Genomic DNA, 20052 nt, shown 5'->3' on the forward strand with positions numbered 1-20052 from the left:
CCTCCACTGAGCCGAGAAAAATTCATTTGATCATCATCTGATTCCAGTTATTAGTTTCTTTGTGCACTGACTTTTTTATGCATACAAACACATACACAACTTACAAAGTATCTTTTATATGACTACATTTTAAATAAAGAAATTATAAATAAATGCAAACTGTCTAGAAATGCAATAAATGCAAAATTTCTAGATTTTACCCTAATGTTAAAAATCTTAAATACAACACATAAGCGTTATTTGAAATGAGCAAATTTGGTGGCTTTAATACTATTTTCCGATGCAGAATGAACACAACAGTTTTAGACACCATGTTGTGGATGTGTCCCTTCTGTAAATGTTGGATGTTCATGTTGTTGCTGACTGATGGAGTTATTCCGTATTTACCCTATAAATATAGCCGGGCTCTTTCTCTATCTCTGTGCAAGCTGGCCGTGGTCAAGGACAGCAAAGCAGCAGATGGCTACAGCCTAACACAAGCCTTTTGTTGAGCACAGACTGTTCAGTGAAGACAAAAAAGAGAGCATAAGAGAGAGAACAAGACAGCGCGACTTGGGAGGTGTTTATTGAAATAGCAGGTCCTTGTAGCAGCTCTCACCTGAGGACACGAGCTCAGCTCTGCAGTCTCAGGGATCTTTCATCCGGCAAACGAGAACTCTGTGGAGACTTACAGCGTTTACTGCACTGAGTCATACATCAAAGCCCTGCTCGCTGTGTGCAAAGGGGGTATTTATGTGTGCCTACTGTCCCAGTTAGATCGAGTGGGACTTGCCAGAAAAGGTGTTGCTTTCCTTACTTAGATGAAACAAAAGGTGAACGGGAAGAGACTGATGCAGTTTATAGGAGAAGATATTTAAAGAAATGGTTTGAAGGCAAACGCGCCTAATTGCTACCTGACGAAGAGTTTGATGAGAAGAGTGATGCCAGTCTGATGTCTGTCTGTTACAGGCCTTCTGCTGCAGCTAACAGCTTGTTAGTTTAGCACAGCAGAAAGACAGGAAACGGGGAAACAGCTAGTCTGGCTCTGTCCAAAGTAGGGCTCCAACATCCATTAATCTGCCAAATGTTGCTCAAAAACTCCTCATAACAAGTTCCCAAAGTCTTCTTGAAGTCTTCAGATGCTTGTATTGTCTGGTTATAAGCACCAAACACATTCAGTTTGCCATTGTGGAATGTTTTTTTTTATGTTTTTCTTGAAAAATGATCAAATTTGTCAGATTACTCTTCCAGTGATCTATCCATTGGAGCTCTATTGTCAGGTTATGTTAGTAAAATAATGCTTTTACACATAGTTTGTTTTATAGTGGATCAAACAAACAAGATATGATGCTGCCTGTTGATGATTTTGAATAAAAATCCAAGTTAGCTGTTTCTAATCTTCGTGTTCATGCTGGCTGTAGACGTGAAATTGGTCTAGAATTTTGAACTATTCCTTTAACTGAGCAAGTTGCGATTACTTCGTCTTAACAAGACCCTCTCCTACTCCCTTGGCTGAAGGGCATGCAGTAACAGACACTGTTTCGATGTCTACAGGCAGACTGGAGCAAAAAACCAACACAGAAACACTACAGGTTCACTTGGGTAATATTTTATTTACTCATTAATCTTCAAAACTATTTTTCATAATAAATTTCCACTTTATGTTCATCAAAGAACCGTAACAATAAAAATAAAAGTAAATACTGTAGAAAAATTGTACATATAGAAAATAAACATGGTTAATGAACACCTAGATGTAGAATCCCATTGGTTGAGACACCTCCTTTTTGTTTCTGATGGCAACACAACAGAGAGAGAGCGAAAAGAAAGCGATAGACATGGAGGAACTGGGAGGGCAGACGGGGAAACGTACTGAACAAGGGGGAAACAAGAAAAAGGAGGGTAAGGAGGTCGGTCAGAAAGGCCAGTTAATGATGGAGAGAATAAGGGAAAATGTTAATTTTGACATTATACTTTGAAATCTCACACACAGTCTGCTTGGTGTCCGTCCTCCCCCTGGTCTGTTTTGCATGCATCCGGCTGGTTAGTTACACTGCTTGGAAGAACTCGAGGGGCTTGTTCATGTCATGGCACTGTTTGTACTGATATCTCATGGGGCTACGATTCTTGAGCTGTGGAGGGCTCAGAAACTGCAAAAGTCAATAAACAGATAATTATACCAGAGCCCGTAGGAAACCCATCTGTCTGTGCTGTTATTGGTCATGTCATGAGGATTTAGAAGTCAACCCAAGAGCATGAATACATGAGGATGCAGAGAGAGAGAGAGAGAGAGAGAGAGAGAGAGAGTGAGAGAGAGAGAGAAAAGGGAGAGCCAATGAAATCAAAGCAACTCAAGTCGTCATATAGCCAATGGCATCAAGAACTTGACTTTTCTATCTATTAGCAACACATGGTAACATTTACTTTGATCTGTTTTTGATTCTTTTCCTCGGCTGGTTTTTGCTATAAAAGGTGGTTGGTTAGAGCGGGTATAGTGGGCGTGGCCTATAAGACATCAGGCTAGAAAACAGTCGTGTGTGGTGGTCGCACACATCCAGGCGTTGTTCTGGAGTTCGCCTTCATCCTCCTCCTCCTCCTCCTCCTCCTTCGTCCCCCCACAGACAAACCTACCACCTCTGGACTTAGTGGGACACAGGCCACCACTCCACAGCACAGCTCAGAGACTCAGGCATGCAGCACACTCGAGATGGTCACACTTTGTCAATGAAGATTTGAACTGAGAGTCGATTCGGGGATTGAAATCGGCCTCGAATCTCACATACTGAAAAACCGTTTGAAGAGCGTATTTAGGAATACTTCAAGCCAAGGTGGTACGTTTATGATGGTGGTGCGTCACGGTGTGATCTCTGGAGTTTCAACGCAGTATAAATCACACGGAGTAAGATAATTCACGTGCAATAAGATCCCCCCTCCCTTCCCCAGAGTCTATACTGCCCAAATGTTCTTCATATTCATCATTATCATTGCCATAACAATTATCATAATGGTCTTTGTCATTTTTCACCATTGTCTTCTTGTATGGTCTTCAGTGTCATTTATGAAGATATGGTAGGTCTTTAGCATTGCAGGTAAGTGTATGTCTGCATGTGTAGATTGTTTATATTTTAGTGTGTGTGCATGTGTGCTGTATGTGTGCATGTGTGACACCGCAGTCATGCACGACTGGTGTCTGTAGGTAGCATCTGAAGTCTCAAGTATGCTGTCCAGGAAAATATCACTCAGTTTTCCACTGATTCCACCTTTGTGATTTACAGGGCGCCATAAAATATCAGCTCTGCAGCATAACAACCACAGCACATCCATTATGTTAACGGGCACCAGCCCTGCCTCTGCCTATTCACTCGTATTTCACTGTCTCTATGGCTACACCCTGAATTCCTGTCCTGTTGCTTAGGGATAAACTTGGACCGTTGGTGTGCTTGTTTCCTCAGCATCCTCAGTGCTTCATCGAGTCCCGTCTGCTAACAGGGAGGAAGGCCAAGAAGCTTGGAAGAGACACTTAGTGCTTGACTTGGTGCTTTTACATCGCGTTTGTTCTGGTGCTCTGCCTCTCGCTCAACACACTCAGTCTGCCATGTTCTTCATATAAAGTCTTCCTTGACCTCTCTGAGTCCAACTGGAGAGGTCCTACTTTGGCAGGGGAGTAACTGGTCTTTTTATCTGGCTGGCCCCAAAATGGTTCTTAACTGGGAATTGAACTGGTACTTTTCGAAATCATTTGGAATGGTGTTTATGTTCATAAAACAAGCCTCTCTCTGAGGCTCTGCTCATTGGTAAATACTGTACAGTAAGGGCCCATGCCCTCAGGCCAGTCTGTGTGTGTGTGTGTGGATGTATGTTTGTGCTTAAATGTGTGTGTGCTTGTTTGTATCTATGTTTGTGCTTGTTAGCGTGTGTGCAGGTGTGATTATTGGAGAGTAAACATTAACATCAGCATGTCTATGTCACTGTGTATGTGTGTATTTCTTTTTTTTTGGAGAATATATCTATTTATGTACATATACCGTTATATATAAAGGTGTATGCGTATATGTCTGTGTGCTGGAAGTCTTCCACCTCAGACATAGTACTCCTTGTCTTTGTTCTTCTTGTTCTTGGAGATCTTGGCAATGCCCAGCGGCTTGTCCTTTGCGCTGCCGTTGGGCTGTGTGGCTGAGTTGCTGATGTAGTTGCGGCTCTCGTCCACGTGGTAGGAGCCTTCGTCGCGGTTGCGATACTTGTACATGGCATAGAGGAGGATGAGGATGCAGAGGGCGGCGGCTGCCACGATGCCCACCACCATGCCCGTTGTGCTGCTGCTCTCCCGCACCACCTCTGATGGACCCGAGATCACCTTAATATCTGGCAGCGGAGGGCGAGCTGTGAAGGGGAGGAAAGTTACATTACAGTTTATTGCATGCATTATTAATTGAAATTACTAGTACCATGTGAAGATGGTGGGTGGAGTGCTGGAGCAAGAAGTCACAATGCATCATGGTGATGAATTATTTGACAGGCATTTTGCATAACACTGCATGCTGGCAAGGAAAAGCTGCGGCTTAGAGCCAAAGCTGTTTACATATTATCATATAATGTGCAAACAGATTACATTACACTGTGTTGAAATGAGGACCAGAGTCCAGGTGCACATTACATCAAGGTTTATTACGTACTTCTGACACTTCATGACATACACAGGCAATGAGGACTGCAGTATGGTGAGATCTGACACTACAATAAATTACTGGTAATGCAGAAATTTGCAAATCCATTCTTTGGACTGTGTAGAGATCAGGAAAAGAAAACAACAGATGTAAAAATAATGGATTAATAAGGGATGAGGGAAGGTGTGAGGGGCGAAAGCAAAGTGAAGCATGGAGGTGAAGCGGGGCAGTGGATGGGGTGTGTTAGGTAATGGCTGGAGGCACAATCCTAAGTGGAAATGAAAAATTCATTCTAGTAAGTGACAAAGCGGCAGAAAAAAAAGCCCGGGCGACACTGAGTGTGGAGGACATGCAAAAGAAAAGGCTTTGTGATGCATGCATTTGTGGACGCTTCTCACCTGAACTGGGGTCACATGGGTCAATGTCTTCATCGTCGCTTGGACACTCAGCCGAGGCCACCAGCAGGTCGTCGGCCGACTGTAGAGAGAGAATATTGGGATGTATAAATGCATGTTATCCATAACATTTCAGAAAGAAGACCTAGCCTGCGTCTCCACACCCCTTCTGTTTATTTTCTACGTGTGTGAGCACACATTGCCAATCCATCGCCCACCCATCCTCTGGTTTGCCATGAACACTTTTGCCTGTTACGGCCCCCAGCAATGGCAGGCTGCCAAAACCTGAGTGCCAACGAGAGAAGAAGAAAGGAGGAGGGTGGAGAGAGGCGCTGGATCCTGTTTAAAACCACAAGGGGACAGCCAGTTATCATCTCCCACTCTCTTAACCCTCCTCCTCTATTTTTCATCCTCTGGCCTTTCCATCTCCCGGCTTCTCTGTGTTCTGCCCTCTTTATCTGATATTGGCAAGTGTTTCAATTTGTTTGAGATTGCGCAGCGTGAGGCTAAAGATGGGAATAAAATCAGTTTGTATTAATCACTCCAGCTAAGCACACCACGGCTAATTTAAATCTCCTTTACTCATCACCTCTCCATAAGCACCATGTCGATATCCCACTCAGAGTCAACCTCTAACCTGCATCAACCAACTAATATCTCAACAACCACTCCTTCTCTATGCCTCGCTCCCTCTCAATGGAAAAGTCGCCCTTTTTCCTCTCCATCCCTGCTCCTGTTGCCATGGCAACTCTAAGTTCAGGCTGTTAAAAATGATGGGGAATAAAAAGAACGGGAGTGTGCACCCTCAGTGGGGACCTGTGCATTGATTTGCAGTTCCAGCCAGTGTGTGAGGAGAGAAGAGAAAAAGCAGGGAGGGAGTTTAAAGATAGATGGATGGATAAAAAAGAATTTTGGGAGGAGGCGATTAAGGAGAAAGAGAGTGAAAAAGAAGGCAGGATAGGAGGAGGAGGACTTCAAAGTGCTGCGGTCTTTACTTAACACCGTGCTAATGTGCTCCGCATATTCATGAACTACTGTTAAACATCGCCCGCCTTGACGCTTCGACGTGAGCGATAGGAATGTGTGTGCATGTGTCTGTGAGTGCGTTTTAACCACACTGGGCGCTCAGTGCCAGCTCTAAATTAAAATTGGATTGTGATGCATTGCAGTAGATGTTAGTAACCCACAGAATAAAGGAGACGGGAGAGAGCAGCAGAGCCATAAAAGAGAAGCGCTCTAGAGGCAGATTACAACCAAACTGGAGGAGAATCTGAACCGAATCGAAGTACTAAGTTGGTCGATGATGTCTTAGCTGCAAATTACAGGCAGTGTTTCAAATGTAAATCCATTAAGCTGAGTCTCTGTCCTTGGTTTCTTTGTTTTTTTGCCGCTTTGTCTTTGTAAGAACAGAGATTGCGTAAGTAGTGGAGAAGCAACCCGTTGGTTTATTCATCTGAAAAAGCCTGCACTGGCCTTGTATGGTTTGGTGTTGATCCTGACAAGTCTACTGTGGTTTAGTTTGGCCTGAAACATATATTAGATTATTGATGCTTGACTCTGTCTCTTTCCTCCACTGCCTTTCCAATCAGTTCTGCCCACTGGCCTGTCAAATGCTGCTAGGGTGAGCTTAGCCTCTGGAATCCAGCCAGTCAATAAACCTCTGTGCCTTTGCCAGGATCCAAATAGCACATGAACCAATCAGCCAGTAGGGAACACATCACCCCTGACATCTGTCACCGATCAATGACGAGCCACCATGCTTGGATATTGATCCAAAGACACCTATGTGCCCTCCACAGGCACCTGTCTTGAATCTAGAATCCTGATTTTTTTTTTTTTATTTAAGTACAAACAAAAGCAGATGAGTAAATTTTACAAGATCCCTCCTCTGATCTGTGACATCACCTCATCAGCTGACTGCCCCATTCAAACGGGAAGGTGTCAATTGGAGTATTGATCCACCTATCGTATGGGAGACAGTGAACACGAGGGAAACTGGGGACACGACAAACACAACTTAAACCACATCAATAACCCACTGAAGTTCACAGAAGATGTGCTAAAGCAATGCATGCCCAAGAAACCTCCGCCCCTCCACCTCACCCTCCTTCCGTCCCTCCCTCTTTGTTCCCCATCTTTTCATAGTCTATGAATAGAGCATGCTGACATAATGATGGACACAGATGGACACCGACAGGGAGGGGAAAAAATAGAAACAGGAGGAAAGAGACAGGAAGTGAGAGAGCATGAAGAGACAGAATATCTGCATGCTTAAAGAGCAAAATCTCTACCTGAGCAGCCGAACAGTGCCAGCGGCCGTCCATCCCTCCCTGACTGCCTAGTTCACACATAGTAGCGGCACTCTGTCCTCACCACACTCTTGCAGAAGATTCAACAGCTTGTCTGCTACTTTCACAACTGGAAATCGCACACACATGTACACACACAAACTCTATAATAGCCAAACATGCTCCATTGCTCTGTTTCTATTTAAACACATCTACGCAGACACACAGGCGCACACCAGATCAGGCTGAAGTTGGCAGGCTGATGAAGAGATCCTGATGAGAGAGGAGAAGAGGAGCTAGCTCCACTACTGCAGATGGTGAGATAGACTCATACACCGCCTGCATTAACAGCCTATCACTGGAGCTCAACCACAGACAGGGAGGGAGGGAGGGAGGGAGAGAGGAGGAGGGGGGAGGAATGAGTAAATATGGAAAGATATGGAGGGAGAGAGCACAAAGGAGAGCGAGAGCAAGAGGAGGGAGAAAGTATCTCCAGAAGATGGATAGCGAGAGGAGGGAAAAAAAAAACCTAAGCTGGAGACAAAGGTGTGAAAGATGTGGAGGGAGTGAAGAAGGTAGCAAGGAAAGAACAGGAGAGCAAATGAGAAATAGTCCTTCAGAGAGCTTGTGGAAGTGGCTAGGTCAGCCGATTCCCGATGGCCAATCGGGCGACCGCTTTGAGCCTCAGGTTTCTTCCATCAGTCTTGCCATCAAACACAGGTACACACATACACAACAACTGGGATGCACACAAACACGAATCCGCAGACAGACAGCGAACATCAAAACCAAACTCAAGCTCTGTGACTCAGAGCAGCCTCTAGCATAAACACTCGCACTCTCACACAATCTCTCCCTCTCCTCGCTCCTCGCTGGTTGCTCGGTTGTCATGCATTATTAATTTCCTCCAGTTTTCAACACACAAAAGAGGAAATCAACACACTGTGGACTTCAGGAAGAAGCACATAACGCATTCTTACTGCACAAAGTACCGACAGTAGGAGGAAACCCATGGGGCGAGTTAGGCTGATCCACTTCAGCACACACCCGAACTCGAGGCGTGTTCGTGAAATCGATAAATTGCTTGGACCCGTAGCACCTTTGTAAGACATCTCTCACCGCCCCGCCTCTGATGCAATGTGCTGCAATTCAAGCGTATTGTTCTCGATCCACCTGAGTGTTTGTGTGTGTGCGCATTCTGTGTTCATCACTGCGTTTTATGTGTGTGCTGGTTAAGGCCAGGCTGGTTGCCAGGCAACACTAGGCAGCCTCAATGGGGATGCTGTAGATTCTTCTAAAACAAGACAAACACACTCACACACACAAAAGAGTTTGAGGGCCAACAGGAGTGATTCGACTAACACAGACGAGCATACACACACACACACACACACACACACACACACACACACACACACACACACACACACACACACACACACACACACACACACACACACACACACACACTCTGCAGTATATCGAGCATATAGTGGGTCTGACCTAGTTCTCATGCAGTGATAATGACCACAACTATGCATCCCAGATTTAGTACTGACAACAGCAAATCATAAGAGCAGGAATAGTTCAACCGCATGCACATAAACAGGGGGAGATTGAGAGGTGAGGTGTGAAAACAAGCCCCTGTGACAACGCTGTCACTCTGCAGCGCTATCCATCCAGCTCTCATATCCATTATTGATGCCTGAGGCTTAGCTCACAGCTCTCCGCGTTCTATTATTTATGTCTGAAACAGCTGGCGGTTCATACACAGAGGAGCTGGTCTCTGTGGGAGTCTGGATGGGAGAGAGAAAGCAAGCAGCGGGTAGTGGGGCTCACTATCTCCATGGCAACTTGTATCACTGGGAAAAAAAAAAAAAAAACTTTTTCAGTGCGGCAGGCGCACAGTTTTATAACACAGAAGAAGAACCGCAGTACACACAGACGCCCACAAAAGACCCTGACAGCCTCTCACTAGTGATCTGAACAATAGAGCAAAAGAGCCTGTGGTGTACCTACTGATAATGCATCCTTTGACATTAGCATCGAGTCTGCAGTTGCAGCCGCTATAAATATGCCTCAATAACATTTATGTGTTTCTATTGTCCCATTTACATCAGTTTACTAAACGCGTATTATGGAAAAGCTATTACACCCTCCATTAGCACAAACATTTCTCCTCCAGTAATTTAGTGGGGAGGGACCACTTAGCTGAGAATTTGCCATCTAATCCATTTATGTCAACGTGCTGCAGCAGGAATATGATATGTGTATGCAAGGCCTCGGTCCATTAAATATTTCTGGGTCAGTTTTTCTGATTGACATGTCAGTCTTTATATAGACGGTGTTACAGGGCAAATGAAAAACTATTAATCACTGTTCAGAAAGAAGAAAATCAAGCAGGACTTTCGAAAAGACATAGCAAATTAGAAAAAGTATTTTTTTCACAGCAGTATGTTTTCTTTCAAGACGTTTCATTTTTTGTGTCAAATAGGACATTATTTAATCCTTTTATAGAAATATACAGCTCAAAAAATAGTTTATAGTACTTGTACGGTGAGTTTTATATATGTGATGGAAGGTTTCACTAAAAGTATTATCATTTTCCACAGAGCTGCAAGAAACATCTAGGTTATAGGACTTGCTCTTGCATTGCCTGCTTTTAAATTCGACTTAAATCTTTAATGCTGGAGTGTCCTGTTGGTCTAGGGGTCTAAGATGTCAGCCATGAAATTGTATGAGTTTCACTCTGGGGTCTTTTGGGACGCATCATGCCAAATTTTTGCTACTTATTAGTAAAAAGCCTGAAAAAATTGCTCAAAAACTTTTCTCCTCTCTTCTGGATCTTGAGCAGTCACCATTATCTGCCTTCTACTTTCTATTCATTTTTGTTTTATCAATAATTTGTAATGCCTTACAGTGCACTTTCCTGTTCAATGTCTGTAAAGCATTGCGTGAAACAATTCGATTTGCCTCCGCATATGAAATGTGTGACATGAATTAACTCGCCTCGCCTTGAGTGGAGTTTAAAACAATCCCACTCCTCCTGACATATCTCGCTATCCTCTAGTCCTTGATTAGTGGGGCTGCGCGCACGCTAATCCTCTTACTGAATTCGAAAAGAAACTTATCAAAGCAAATTACCGCTTTTTAATTACCTATTGCCACACGAAAGGATGATTGCAGTGTGGTGATTAGACACACATGATATCTGAGGAACTACATCTGAACAGCAGATCTTTGTATGACCACACATGGATTTAATGGGTTTCGACGCAGAAAAGCTTGCAGATGTGATTGTGCTCCGACCTGCTGAGTCGCGCCCTGCTTCCTGTTGGTGGCCGTGGTGGTCGTGATGTCGCTGATGGAGGGGGCAGAGTCGGAGCGGTTGCCTCCGGCCGCAGCGCTGGACTGCGGGGTGATGGAGGAGGACGGCATGTCGCCCACCAGCCGCGCGCTGCCCTCCACCCTGATGTGCGGGTGGCCCTCGGCGGCCATGTTGAGGATGCGGAGGCCGTTGTAGTAAAGGCCAGACAGCTGCCCCTGGAACATGGCTGCGCCTCGCTCGCCTCCACCAACCCGCACCGTCGTCTGGCTGTTGAAGATGGTCAGCTGGCGACCTAAACACACATGCAACCAAACGCGCACCGGGAAAAGAAAAGGTGGACAGACGCACGCCGATACAGTCACACGCACACACATACCGGCAGTCACATACGTGCATACATACACACACAAGAGTGTTTGAGTGTTACACAATCCACCACCCCCCAAGCCACGGTGAAGAGGATGGGATAGATTAAGCATGGCAGAGCAAAAATCGAAGCCGTGGAGAAACCGTGGAGAAAGACTGAGAGAGATAAAGAGTGAGAACAGAAGAGGAGGGGGGAGGGGGGACACGGGTGAGGAGAGGGGTGAGGAGCCCGAGAAGTCGAGGAGGAGGATGAAGAGGCACAGAACAGAAGGAGGAAGGAGGCAGCAGATGAGGAGAGTCAGAGGGCCCCGAGAAGACGGGGCTGACAGATGGTTGCTATGGTGATGGCTGTGCGACACGACATTGTATTTGAAGGAGCGACAGACAGGCAGACAGAGAGACACAGATCTAGAGAACTGTTGTCAGCCCTATGAAGCATGCACAGGTTATAAGCTCTAGCACTGCTCACTGTTAAAGGGACTAGAGGCTAATTTAAGGAGCTCTGCTGAAGTTTAGGAGGAAAACTTTTACATATTTTTTTTCAAAAAAAAGCATTGCTCTATTAGTCATTTCAAATTTACATAATTCTTACATGTCACAATACTTTGCATGTACTTTAATTTGATTACAAAAATGTTTTTCAACATATAATCTTTAGTAAATGCTTTATTGTTTACAATTTGATAATAAACAAAATTATTAACCAGTCTTAATAAAGCATCTTTTATCAGTACTTCTTTTCTATTTTCTGATTTATTCACATTTAAATCTCTCCATCGTCCCTTTAACCTGATATTATCAGATACACACTAACAAGATACGTTCACAGGCACTACAGTTTACACAGTATTACACACTACAGCTGCCCAACTTTTAAATACTTAGTTATGGATTTAGATTTTTAGATGTTAGTTGATGGTGCACAATATAGTCAACTGTCTTCAAATTGTATTTTTTAAGCTCAAAGTTTTAAGGAATTTTAATCAGGGTTTTTACCTTTGTCGAGTAGCCAATCGTCAACTACTCGACCGAGCCGATAGGGGATTCGCTGTCTGGCGATGGCCAGGCGCTCGTTATCAATGTTGCCTTTAATTTAGAGATGAAAACACAGTAGTAATTACGCACATCCAAACGTGGTACAGGAGCTGGATACAAAAAGAACAGCAATGAAAAGAAAGTAATGGTCTGCTCATTGTTAGCATGTCACTGTGTTACGGTAAAGCTTGATGTGCTAAGAGAATAGGAGCTGAATTCGTTGTTTCCAGTGAGCGGACTCTTACTCTCTGTTCATTGGGTTTAATTTAAAGAGACATTTCAGGGGTTAACATCTGCAAGAGCACAGGGAAATAAAGTTACAGCTGCCACATACTCTCTATATGACTGACTGAGTTTAGAGTTACATACAGGAAGAACCCTCACACACACCTCACAACAACTAGCATTTAGCATTTTAGCTACCTGAAGCCAGGACCTCATTATGTTAAAGACTACTAGCTAAGATTACCACTTATAACACTTATTGGTTACATAAAAACCAACAAATATAAAATAAACAAAGACTATATTCAACAAAATACACTTTTTTCTTTTTCTTATTTTTCTCTCTAGTTAAACATTTATCTCAAAATATGACAAGTTTTTAAATTATTATTTGTCCAAAAATGCACCAACTGTTATTATTTTCTTTTATGGTGAGAAAAACAACTGACACCTGAATTGACTATTTTCATAAATTACCTTTAACACTATTTAACAGGCCTAACATGACATAGCTAGCTAGTATACAATCTATTGTAATAACTATCTCATTTTATGGTTTAAAAACTCACGTTTCATGTCAGATCACATTTCATTTCAAGTCAAACACAATAACATAAAACAAAGTTGCAATTATATTTCTCAACCTCAGTGTTTGAATATAAACATCGAAAGGAACACTGATGTGGTTCATCAATCAGGAGGTGGGTTGGTTTGGACTAAGGTGTGGGTAGCTCTGCCCCAGGTCAGGCAGTGCTGTGATGGGTCAGTGGGTTGGGCTTATGTGGACGGGTCAGGGCCTACCTGAGGGGTAACGCTCTATGACCGGCAGGTCGTCCAGTTGGAGGGTTGCATTGCCACCACTGCGGGTGAACCGAATTATGTGGTACTTCCCATCGTTGACAAACTTGGAGCTCTCCTCGATGTTGATATCATCAGTGCCAACATTAAATACTACTCTAATGTTGCCCTTGTCCTGTGAGAGTGGAAGAGAGACGTGAAAAGGTTTTTTCAGATGTGTCATTCTTTTAGAAATGCAGGAATATTCATTCTTTCACGTCTTTCAGTATTATTGCACTATATGTTAGACAGCGTATGCTCCCCTCTGACTGTGTGTTGTTGCTTTTGTAATGACTACTGTATGTTGACATTGTAGCCGAGTCTCTCTTATAATGGAGAAAATGGGTCTGTACAAATACCAGCAGTTGAAAGTGGGAAGTGAGCAATTAAAACTGACATAGTGGCTTTCTAACTGGCTGAACCCTGTGAACCTCAAACCCAGCCACAGGGTTCAGAAGGCATAGTATATTTGACATAAAACAATTCGTCAGGCAATTCATCACAGCAAGGAACTGTAAAAACTGAACAAATCATTGGATTTTTCATTTTTTGATGGTTCTGAAACTACTTATCTTTTGCATGTCGATCCATTGGGAAATTATCCAAATCTAAGTTGGGATTGTGATATTTCATTGAAATGACTAAATTTACATGTCCCATTTAAAAATCTGACAATTATAAACCTCGTGCACTAGCTAGACAATAAATTCTGCTCTGCTCGCGTGACTGTGAAACTACTAGTAACACGGGTATGATAATCAGCCACGTGGCAAAAATTCAGGGAGCTTTAAACTGGGCTGAAGTGGAGGCTGTGTTTGCACAGAGCAGATAAGAGACAAATATGGAAACATATTAAAAATGTATGCAGTAACGTATCTATAGTATGCAGTCATATTTTTTTCAGTATTGGAAGAATGTTTTACATATTGGTTGAATTGTATTCATCTATTATAAAATAAATCAAAGAAATTCAACTCTTTTTAATGATTTATGGAATTCTATTTTTGCCACAGTGTGCCAAAGACATTTTTGAGCTTTCTTAACTTCTGCTTCTGTTTGTGCTGTTTCCATAGAGATGCAGGATTTTATATTATTTGAATCTATGCAGTGAAGAATGAGCAGGCAGTTAGTGAAAATGCAACAGGAAAAAAAAAAAACCCTTCAGCTTCAACTGCTTGAGGTTCAGAGGGTTAATTTTAGCTTCATCAATATGATCATTTCGAGATTGCTGTGTGGGCTTATTTCATTACTTCAGTTAACATTGTTTCACCAGCAGCTCTAAAGCTGTAATTAACTACACTAAAGTTGCGGAGACGTATTTGAGTTGGGTGCAGTTAAGAAAGAGCTGGTGAGAAAATAAAGTTTAGTCCCAAGCAACTTCTGTACTTCTATGAAAAACAAAACAGTTACTCTTTTGGTTTCCAACCGCATTCTGGAAATGAGAGCAGTCATTTCAAATGGAGCAGGCTATTACGCAAGCCTTTGTTAAAATAATGTCACTCCATACTCTCAAACATGCTGCTGGTAGAATGAATAAAACAGAAGCCATAATAATGCTCGTCAGATCTATTTATGTTATTGATTGCACTTAAAAGTCGTTTGTAATATGCTAAATAAATACGACTCCATCACAATCCATGATTTTCTGATTATTTCCAATACAAATACTATTAATCAGTTGCTACAGAGGTAATTGTGACACTTAACTGTAATAATAAATGTGGTGATTATTACCCAATGCCAGTCAAGAGCTAACACACTTGTGTAACTTACACCACTGTTCAAAAGTTTGGGGTCACCCAGGCAATTTTGTGTTTTCCATGAAAACTTTTATTCATGTGCTAACACAACTGCACAAGCGTTTTATAACCATCAATTAGCCTTTCAACACCGTTACCTAACACAATGTAGCATTAGAACACAGGAGTGATGGTTGCTGGAAATGTTCCTCTGTACCCCTATGGAGATATTCCATTAAAAATCAGCCGTTTCCAGCTAGAATAGTCATTTACCACATTAACAATGTCTAGACTGGATTTCTGATTCATTTAATCTTATCTTCATTGAAAAAAAAAACAGCTTTTCTTTAAAAAATAAGGACATTTCTAAGTGACCCCAAACTTTTGAACGGTGTATTTCCAGTATTTGCCCGTAATAGCCATATGTCTCTTATGACTGCAAATATGTTTATGAACGCTCACTGAGACATGGTAGATTAATAACGCCATCCAGCCACTCAGATGAATACAAATACATGGCTGAATGGAGCTCAGTTGTTTTGTTGGTGTCACTTTACACACACATGAAGAGCAAATAAGCAGCGTCAACAATTCCACATTACAGTTACAATCAGGAGCAATGCAGTTAATGAACCAAAAAAAATCAAGTAATGTAAGCATGTAGGCCAGCTGCACACAAATCAGATATGACATAATATTATTGAACGTTTCCTCGTTGCTGGAAGAAAGAAGTATGTCTGTGTGGTGTTTCTGTAAAATTACATAATATTTAATCTGAATGACAGATAATGCAGTATTGTTCTTGTCGGCCTCATCAAATAGGATATGCGACTGAGTTATAACCATCTGTGCAAGTTTTGGCTACAACTACGTGATGTTTTGAAATGAATAATAATATTATTCATGCTGAATTCAACAACTGAACTGGTGGTGAATTGTGGGATCATAGTGTGCACCCTTATCAGAGAGCACACAAATGCACAGGTCACTAATCAAAAGTGTCTTGTGAAACATTATAATTAATAAAGGTTACATACTTTTTTTTAATTGTAGAAATGCATCCTTCAAGGAAAAGCGAATATGTATAATCGATTTGCATATGAACGCTGACTGACAGGTTCTTTGGCTTGGTGTTTAAAGTGATTGTGTACACTTACTATCTGCAGCTGAAGATAGTCTCCCAGTCCAGATGCACTGTCCACCCGGAGCAGAATCGCATGCTTCTGTTGGGTGCTGAACCCGAGGGCGAGCCTGTCCGCTCTGGTGCTGGGACGCTCATTAGGGGGCCACGTGTAAACCACCACGCCTCCATCCCGGCCAAAGATATACGTGGTCCCAGCTGGTCCACACAGACAAAAAAAATGTAACTGCAGGAAGGTCTGAGTGCCACAACAGTGCTATCTATCATCAGAGTTTTCCTACCGCACATGGAATCTCCACCTACTTTCTGCTAAATGTTTAACAGAACATATTGCAAGACAAAAATACAACAAACACGGTAAAATGTCACCGCTGACTTGCCTTCCACATTATGATTGTTCCTCCTACATGAGCGAAAAAAATATCTGTGTTTCCCAAATGATTTATCAACATGACTGCAGGAGGCTGACTGTGATACCTGACTCATACAAATAACAACTCGCACAATTGTTTGACACATAGGGTGGCTACAAAAACGATCATAATTCTCGCTTTTGAGGCTGCAGAGGATAATTTAGTTTAGCATTTAAAATCAAAGCTAATTTTATTTGATGTTACAGAAATGTACCAGGCTATAATAGCCAGTTGAGGAGATGTTATTTTTGTGCCATTTCAGAATAAACAGTTGACAGTGCCCCCCTGTGGTGGCTCTGATAAAATGCACATAAAAAAAGCTTTGATTTTTGTGGTTGAAACCAAATCATCCAAGTGCAGCAGTTTTAAATTTGCAGTCGTACACTTGGGTAAAGATTTGATTATGTGTGTTATTGACATTTTTTGAAATGTTTAAGGTGAGGAGATATTTTTGTACCACAGTTAAATCAGATAAAAAAAACTGTTACATAATACCTACAATTGCAAAAATTGAACCAGATTCTCTATATTCTACATCCATATAATCACGGTAAAACTTGAAGCAGACTTCATGACGAAAAAAGAAAAAAAAATCAAATCTATCTGAGTCTGAGAATGAGCAAGAATAAAAGCAGAGACTCACCGTCATTACACAGTGGTCCAGCATATGAAGTCATGCTGCAGTCACAGGTGAAACCCTCCCACTGCTGCAAACAAACTCCCTGATTTGAGCAGGAATCTTCCTGGCATGTAGTGCTGGGACCTGCAGTGACAGATGTGGTGGTTTGGAAGGGTGAAAAAGTTAGGGGAAGAGAACAAAAACACACTTTTTTTTTGGTTTTGCCTGGAGCCCAGTGTGTTCAACAACACTATGCCAGCAAAGTATGGTCATTTTTAGATCTTACTTCCTTGAAACATTTTGCATTTTGAAATGGCTGAGTAAGACTGTTGTGCTGTAATGGTGTGATGATTAGTAGTATTAGTGAGACTAGGATGTTGTGGATAGGCTTCCATTCTTTTAGCTTTACATTAACAGAAAATGCTTGATTGTCCATAAAAACAGAACTGAACTCAAATTGGAATCTGTGATAACAGGTGAAAAGAGCCAAATGTGGAAAACATGCAGGTGGTGAGGCTAGATGAGTGGGGCAAGGACAGGAGGAGTTAAACATAAGAGGGCAGGGTTATGTTTAAAGGCCTTCATCTCAATACTCTTTCTTCAACGGTCTGTCACCGTTCTCTCCCTGCCTCATGCTAAAACCACACAGGAGGAGAAAGTTGTCCTTTCTTGCAGTTCTAACATTAGGCACGGAGGAAAGGGTGTGAAGTAATTCACACATGGAGTATTGAAGTTTAGGTTGGGAGTCAGTAGGAGGGGTTAGAGAGCATGCTGCTAGGCAACCCAGGTGGTGGAGCTGTGGTTAACTCAAGTCAAGCGGTGGTAATGTCACTACAGTGATGAAGTCACTACGGTGGCTGGGCGAGGACAGGTCACCTCTGACCTTTGACTCTGGATCACTGGGATCCACACAACACTGGACACCACTGGGTAGTTTTATCACACGCATACGCACACACTTACACACGCACATACATACACACTCACATTTTGTCACCCTCGCACACGTGTCTCACATGCTCACACAAAGCGATATACCTTGCAAGTCAGCTTTCATCAATGTAACTTTTGTCAGCCAAACAAAAAAGCAAACAAGCAAATTAAGTTAGATGGTTAGTCAATGCACACAGATGCCTGTGAACTGCTGAAAGAGTGGAACAGAGAGAGAAAAGACAATGTGCAGAAAGACTGAGGAAGGAGATGACAGGAGAGAGTAAAATTTATATCTAACAGACCAAGAGCTGGGTTAGTGGGTTATCCTAATAACAGAGAGCATGAGTCAAATGAAAACCGAAACAAAAAAGCAGTAAGGACATGGGGATCGGAACAGATCTGCTGATGTGTTTGCACCTCACCTTCGCAACCTCGCTCCACTTGTCCCATGGTTGCCAAGGCATCAGCCAAAAGGTCCGGGAGCCGGCCATTTAGATCAACTGTTGCTAGGCAACCCTGAAATCCCTCACGGGAGTGGACCAGCTTAGGCAGGTCTCGGTACATCTCTTTGGAAACGCCCCCAATGTACAGATCACCTGTCGACGAACAACACAATGAATGGCAGCTTTATGAACCAGTCGCAGTGCTTTATTGCTAGCATCAGAAATGTGACTGCAGTACATTATTACTTTCTCCATGGGCTAACCTAGTTGTGAAATTTTTCTGTCACAAGTTCCATGAGCCCAGTGCCCTAGAATTGCTTGTTTTATCGGACCGGCAGCAAAAAACCCAAATATATATATTCAGTTTGCAGTGATATGATACTAGTGAATATCTGGCAGTGAATAGCTGGTAATTTTTGCTTGATAAATTACAAATGATTAATCGATTATGCATGCCGTTGCTCATTAATTTTTCCCGTGAAATATGTTTAATTGCTTTTTTAATGAGAGTTAGACTATAACGTAGATACCGCTCTCATATCTGTACAGTAATATGTAGCTTCCCCCAGGAGACGGTTAACTCAGTTCAGCACAAAGAGTGGAAATGGAGAGATACAGCTAGCATGGCTCTGCCTGAAGGCAACAAAAACTGCCTCTGAGCTCATCAGCAAGGAAATAGTCTGCCACACAACCCCCCCTTCGTAAAATAACAAATTTGTTTATAACATTATATTTTGTATTGATTAAAAAACAAGATATACAGTGTTAATTAGTCAGCTTTGGAGGTGTTTGGTATGTTGTTATTATTTTTAATGCAGACATGACAGTGGTATCAGTCAGCTCATCTAACTCTCATTAAGAAAGCAAATAAGTCTGTTTCCCAAATGTCACTTCCTCTCCTTTAACCTATTAATCATTTCAGGACTAATGAGAACATGTTCACTCTTTGTCAAAACAAAGTCATGGAAGCACAAGCATCCTTATGTATGTATTGTATATATTATCAAATATGAGTGTCCCTCTACCCCCATAAAAGCTCCTATAATTAAAGTATAGCAGCTTTTATTTTTGCATACCCTTTAGGTCGAGGTTCTTGGCGCCCATGGTGGTCTGCGTGGTGACTTTGGTGTCAATCTTGACCGTGTGGAGATTGTTAGTGTCTCGTGATATGTGCACGTTGTGCCAGTGGTTGTCATTGAGAGGACTGTTGGAGTTGCCCTTGATCAGGTGAGCTCCGTTGCCCAGGTCAGAGATGTAATGAAGGTAGCTGAAAGAAGAAGGAGCAAGAAAATCAGAGAGGAGGGGATTAAAAAAAAAACTGTAGGAGGAGGAAAGGCGAACTAATCGTATGTGTGATGAAAAACAGCACAGGGCCACAGACTTCAGGGCATTATTATCTATCTAGTAGAAAAAGAGCTGCTTGACTTGTGAATTTTTCATATTAAATACTTTTTTTTTTGTAAACCAAGGCCAATCTTAGCATTAAATCCTCGTAAAAGTAGAAAAACTGGGCATGTATATTAATTTCAGCAGGACGGATCTTAACATAAAAACAGCATATTCATCCATTTTCCCTTTAGTTGCTTACACTTATCATTTTTATGTTTTTTTTTATATTTAATTTGAAGATACATTGCAGTGGCTCAT

General features: G+C 42.2%; 1 protein-coding gene across 1 annotated transcript in view; it reads right to left on the reverse strand.

The window, feature by feature from the left end:
• Nucleotides 1-1572: 1572 nt before the first annotated feature.
• nrxn1a (neurexin 1a) overlaps nucleotides 1573-20052 on the reverse strand; it is a 60647-nt gene continuing 42167 nt past the window's right edge. Inside the window, 10 exon segments of the mRNA XM_051939285.1 lie at nucleotides 1573-4359; nucleotides 5042-5120; nucleotides 10636-10946; nucleotides 12017-12106; nucleotides 13082-13253; nucleotides 16014-16195; nucleotides 17054-17173; nucleotides 18068-18094; nucleotides 18385-18558; nucleotides 19482-19672. Of these exon segments, the coding sequence (XP_051795245.1) occupies nucleotides 4058-4359; nucleotides 5042-5120; nucleotides 10636-10946; nucleotides 12017-12106; nucleotides 13082-13253; nucleotides 16014-16195; nucleotides 17054-17173; nucleotides 18068-18094; nucleotides 18385-18558; nucleotides 19482-19672 (1648 nt within the window). The 3' untranslated portion in view covers nucleotides 1573-4057.

The sequence above is a fragment of the Acanthochromis polyacanthus genome, chromosome 19 (genome assembly GCF_021347895.1).
Source record: "Acanthochromis polyacanthus isolate Apoly-LR-REF ecotype Palm Island chromosome 19, KAUST_Apoly_ChrSc, whole genome shotgun sequence".
Taxonomy (NCBI): Eukaryota; Metazoa; Chordata; class Actinopteri; family Pomacentridae; genus Acanthochromis; species Acanthochromis polyacanthus.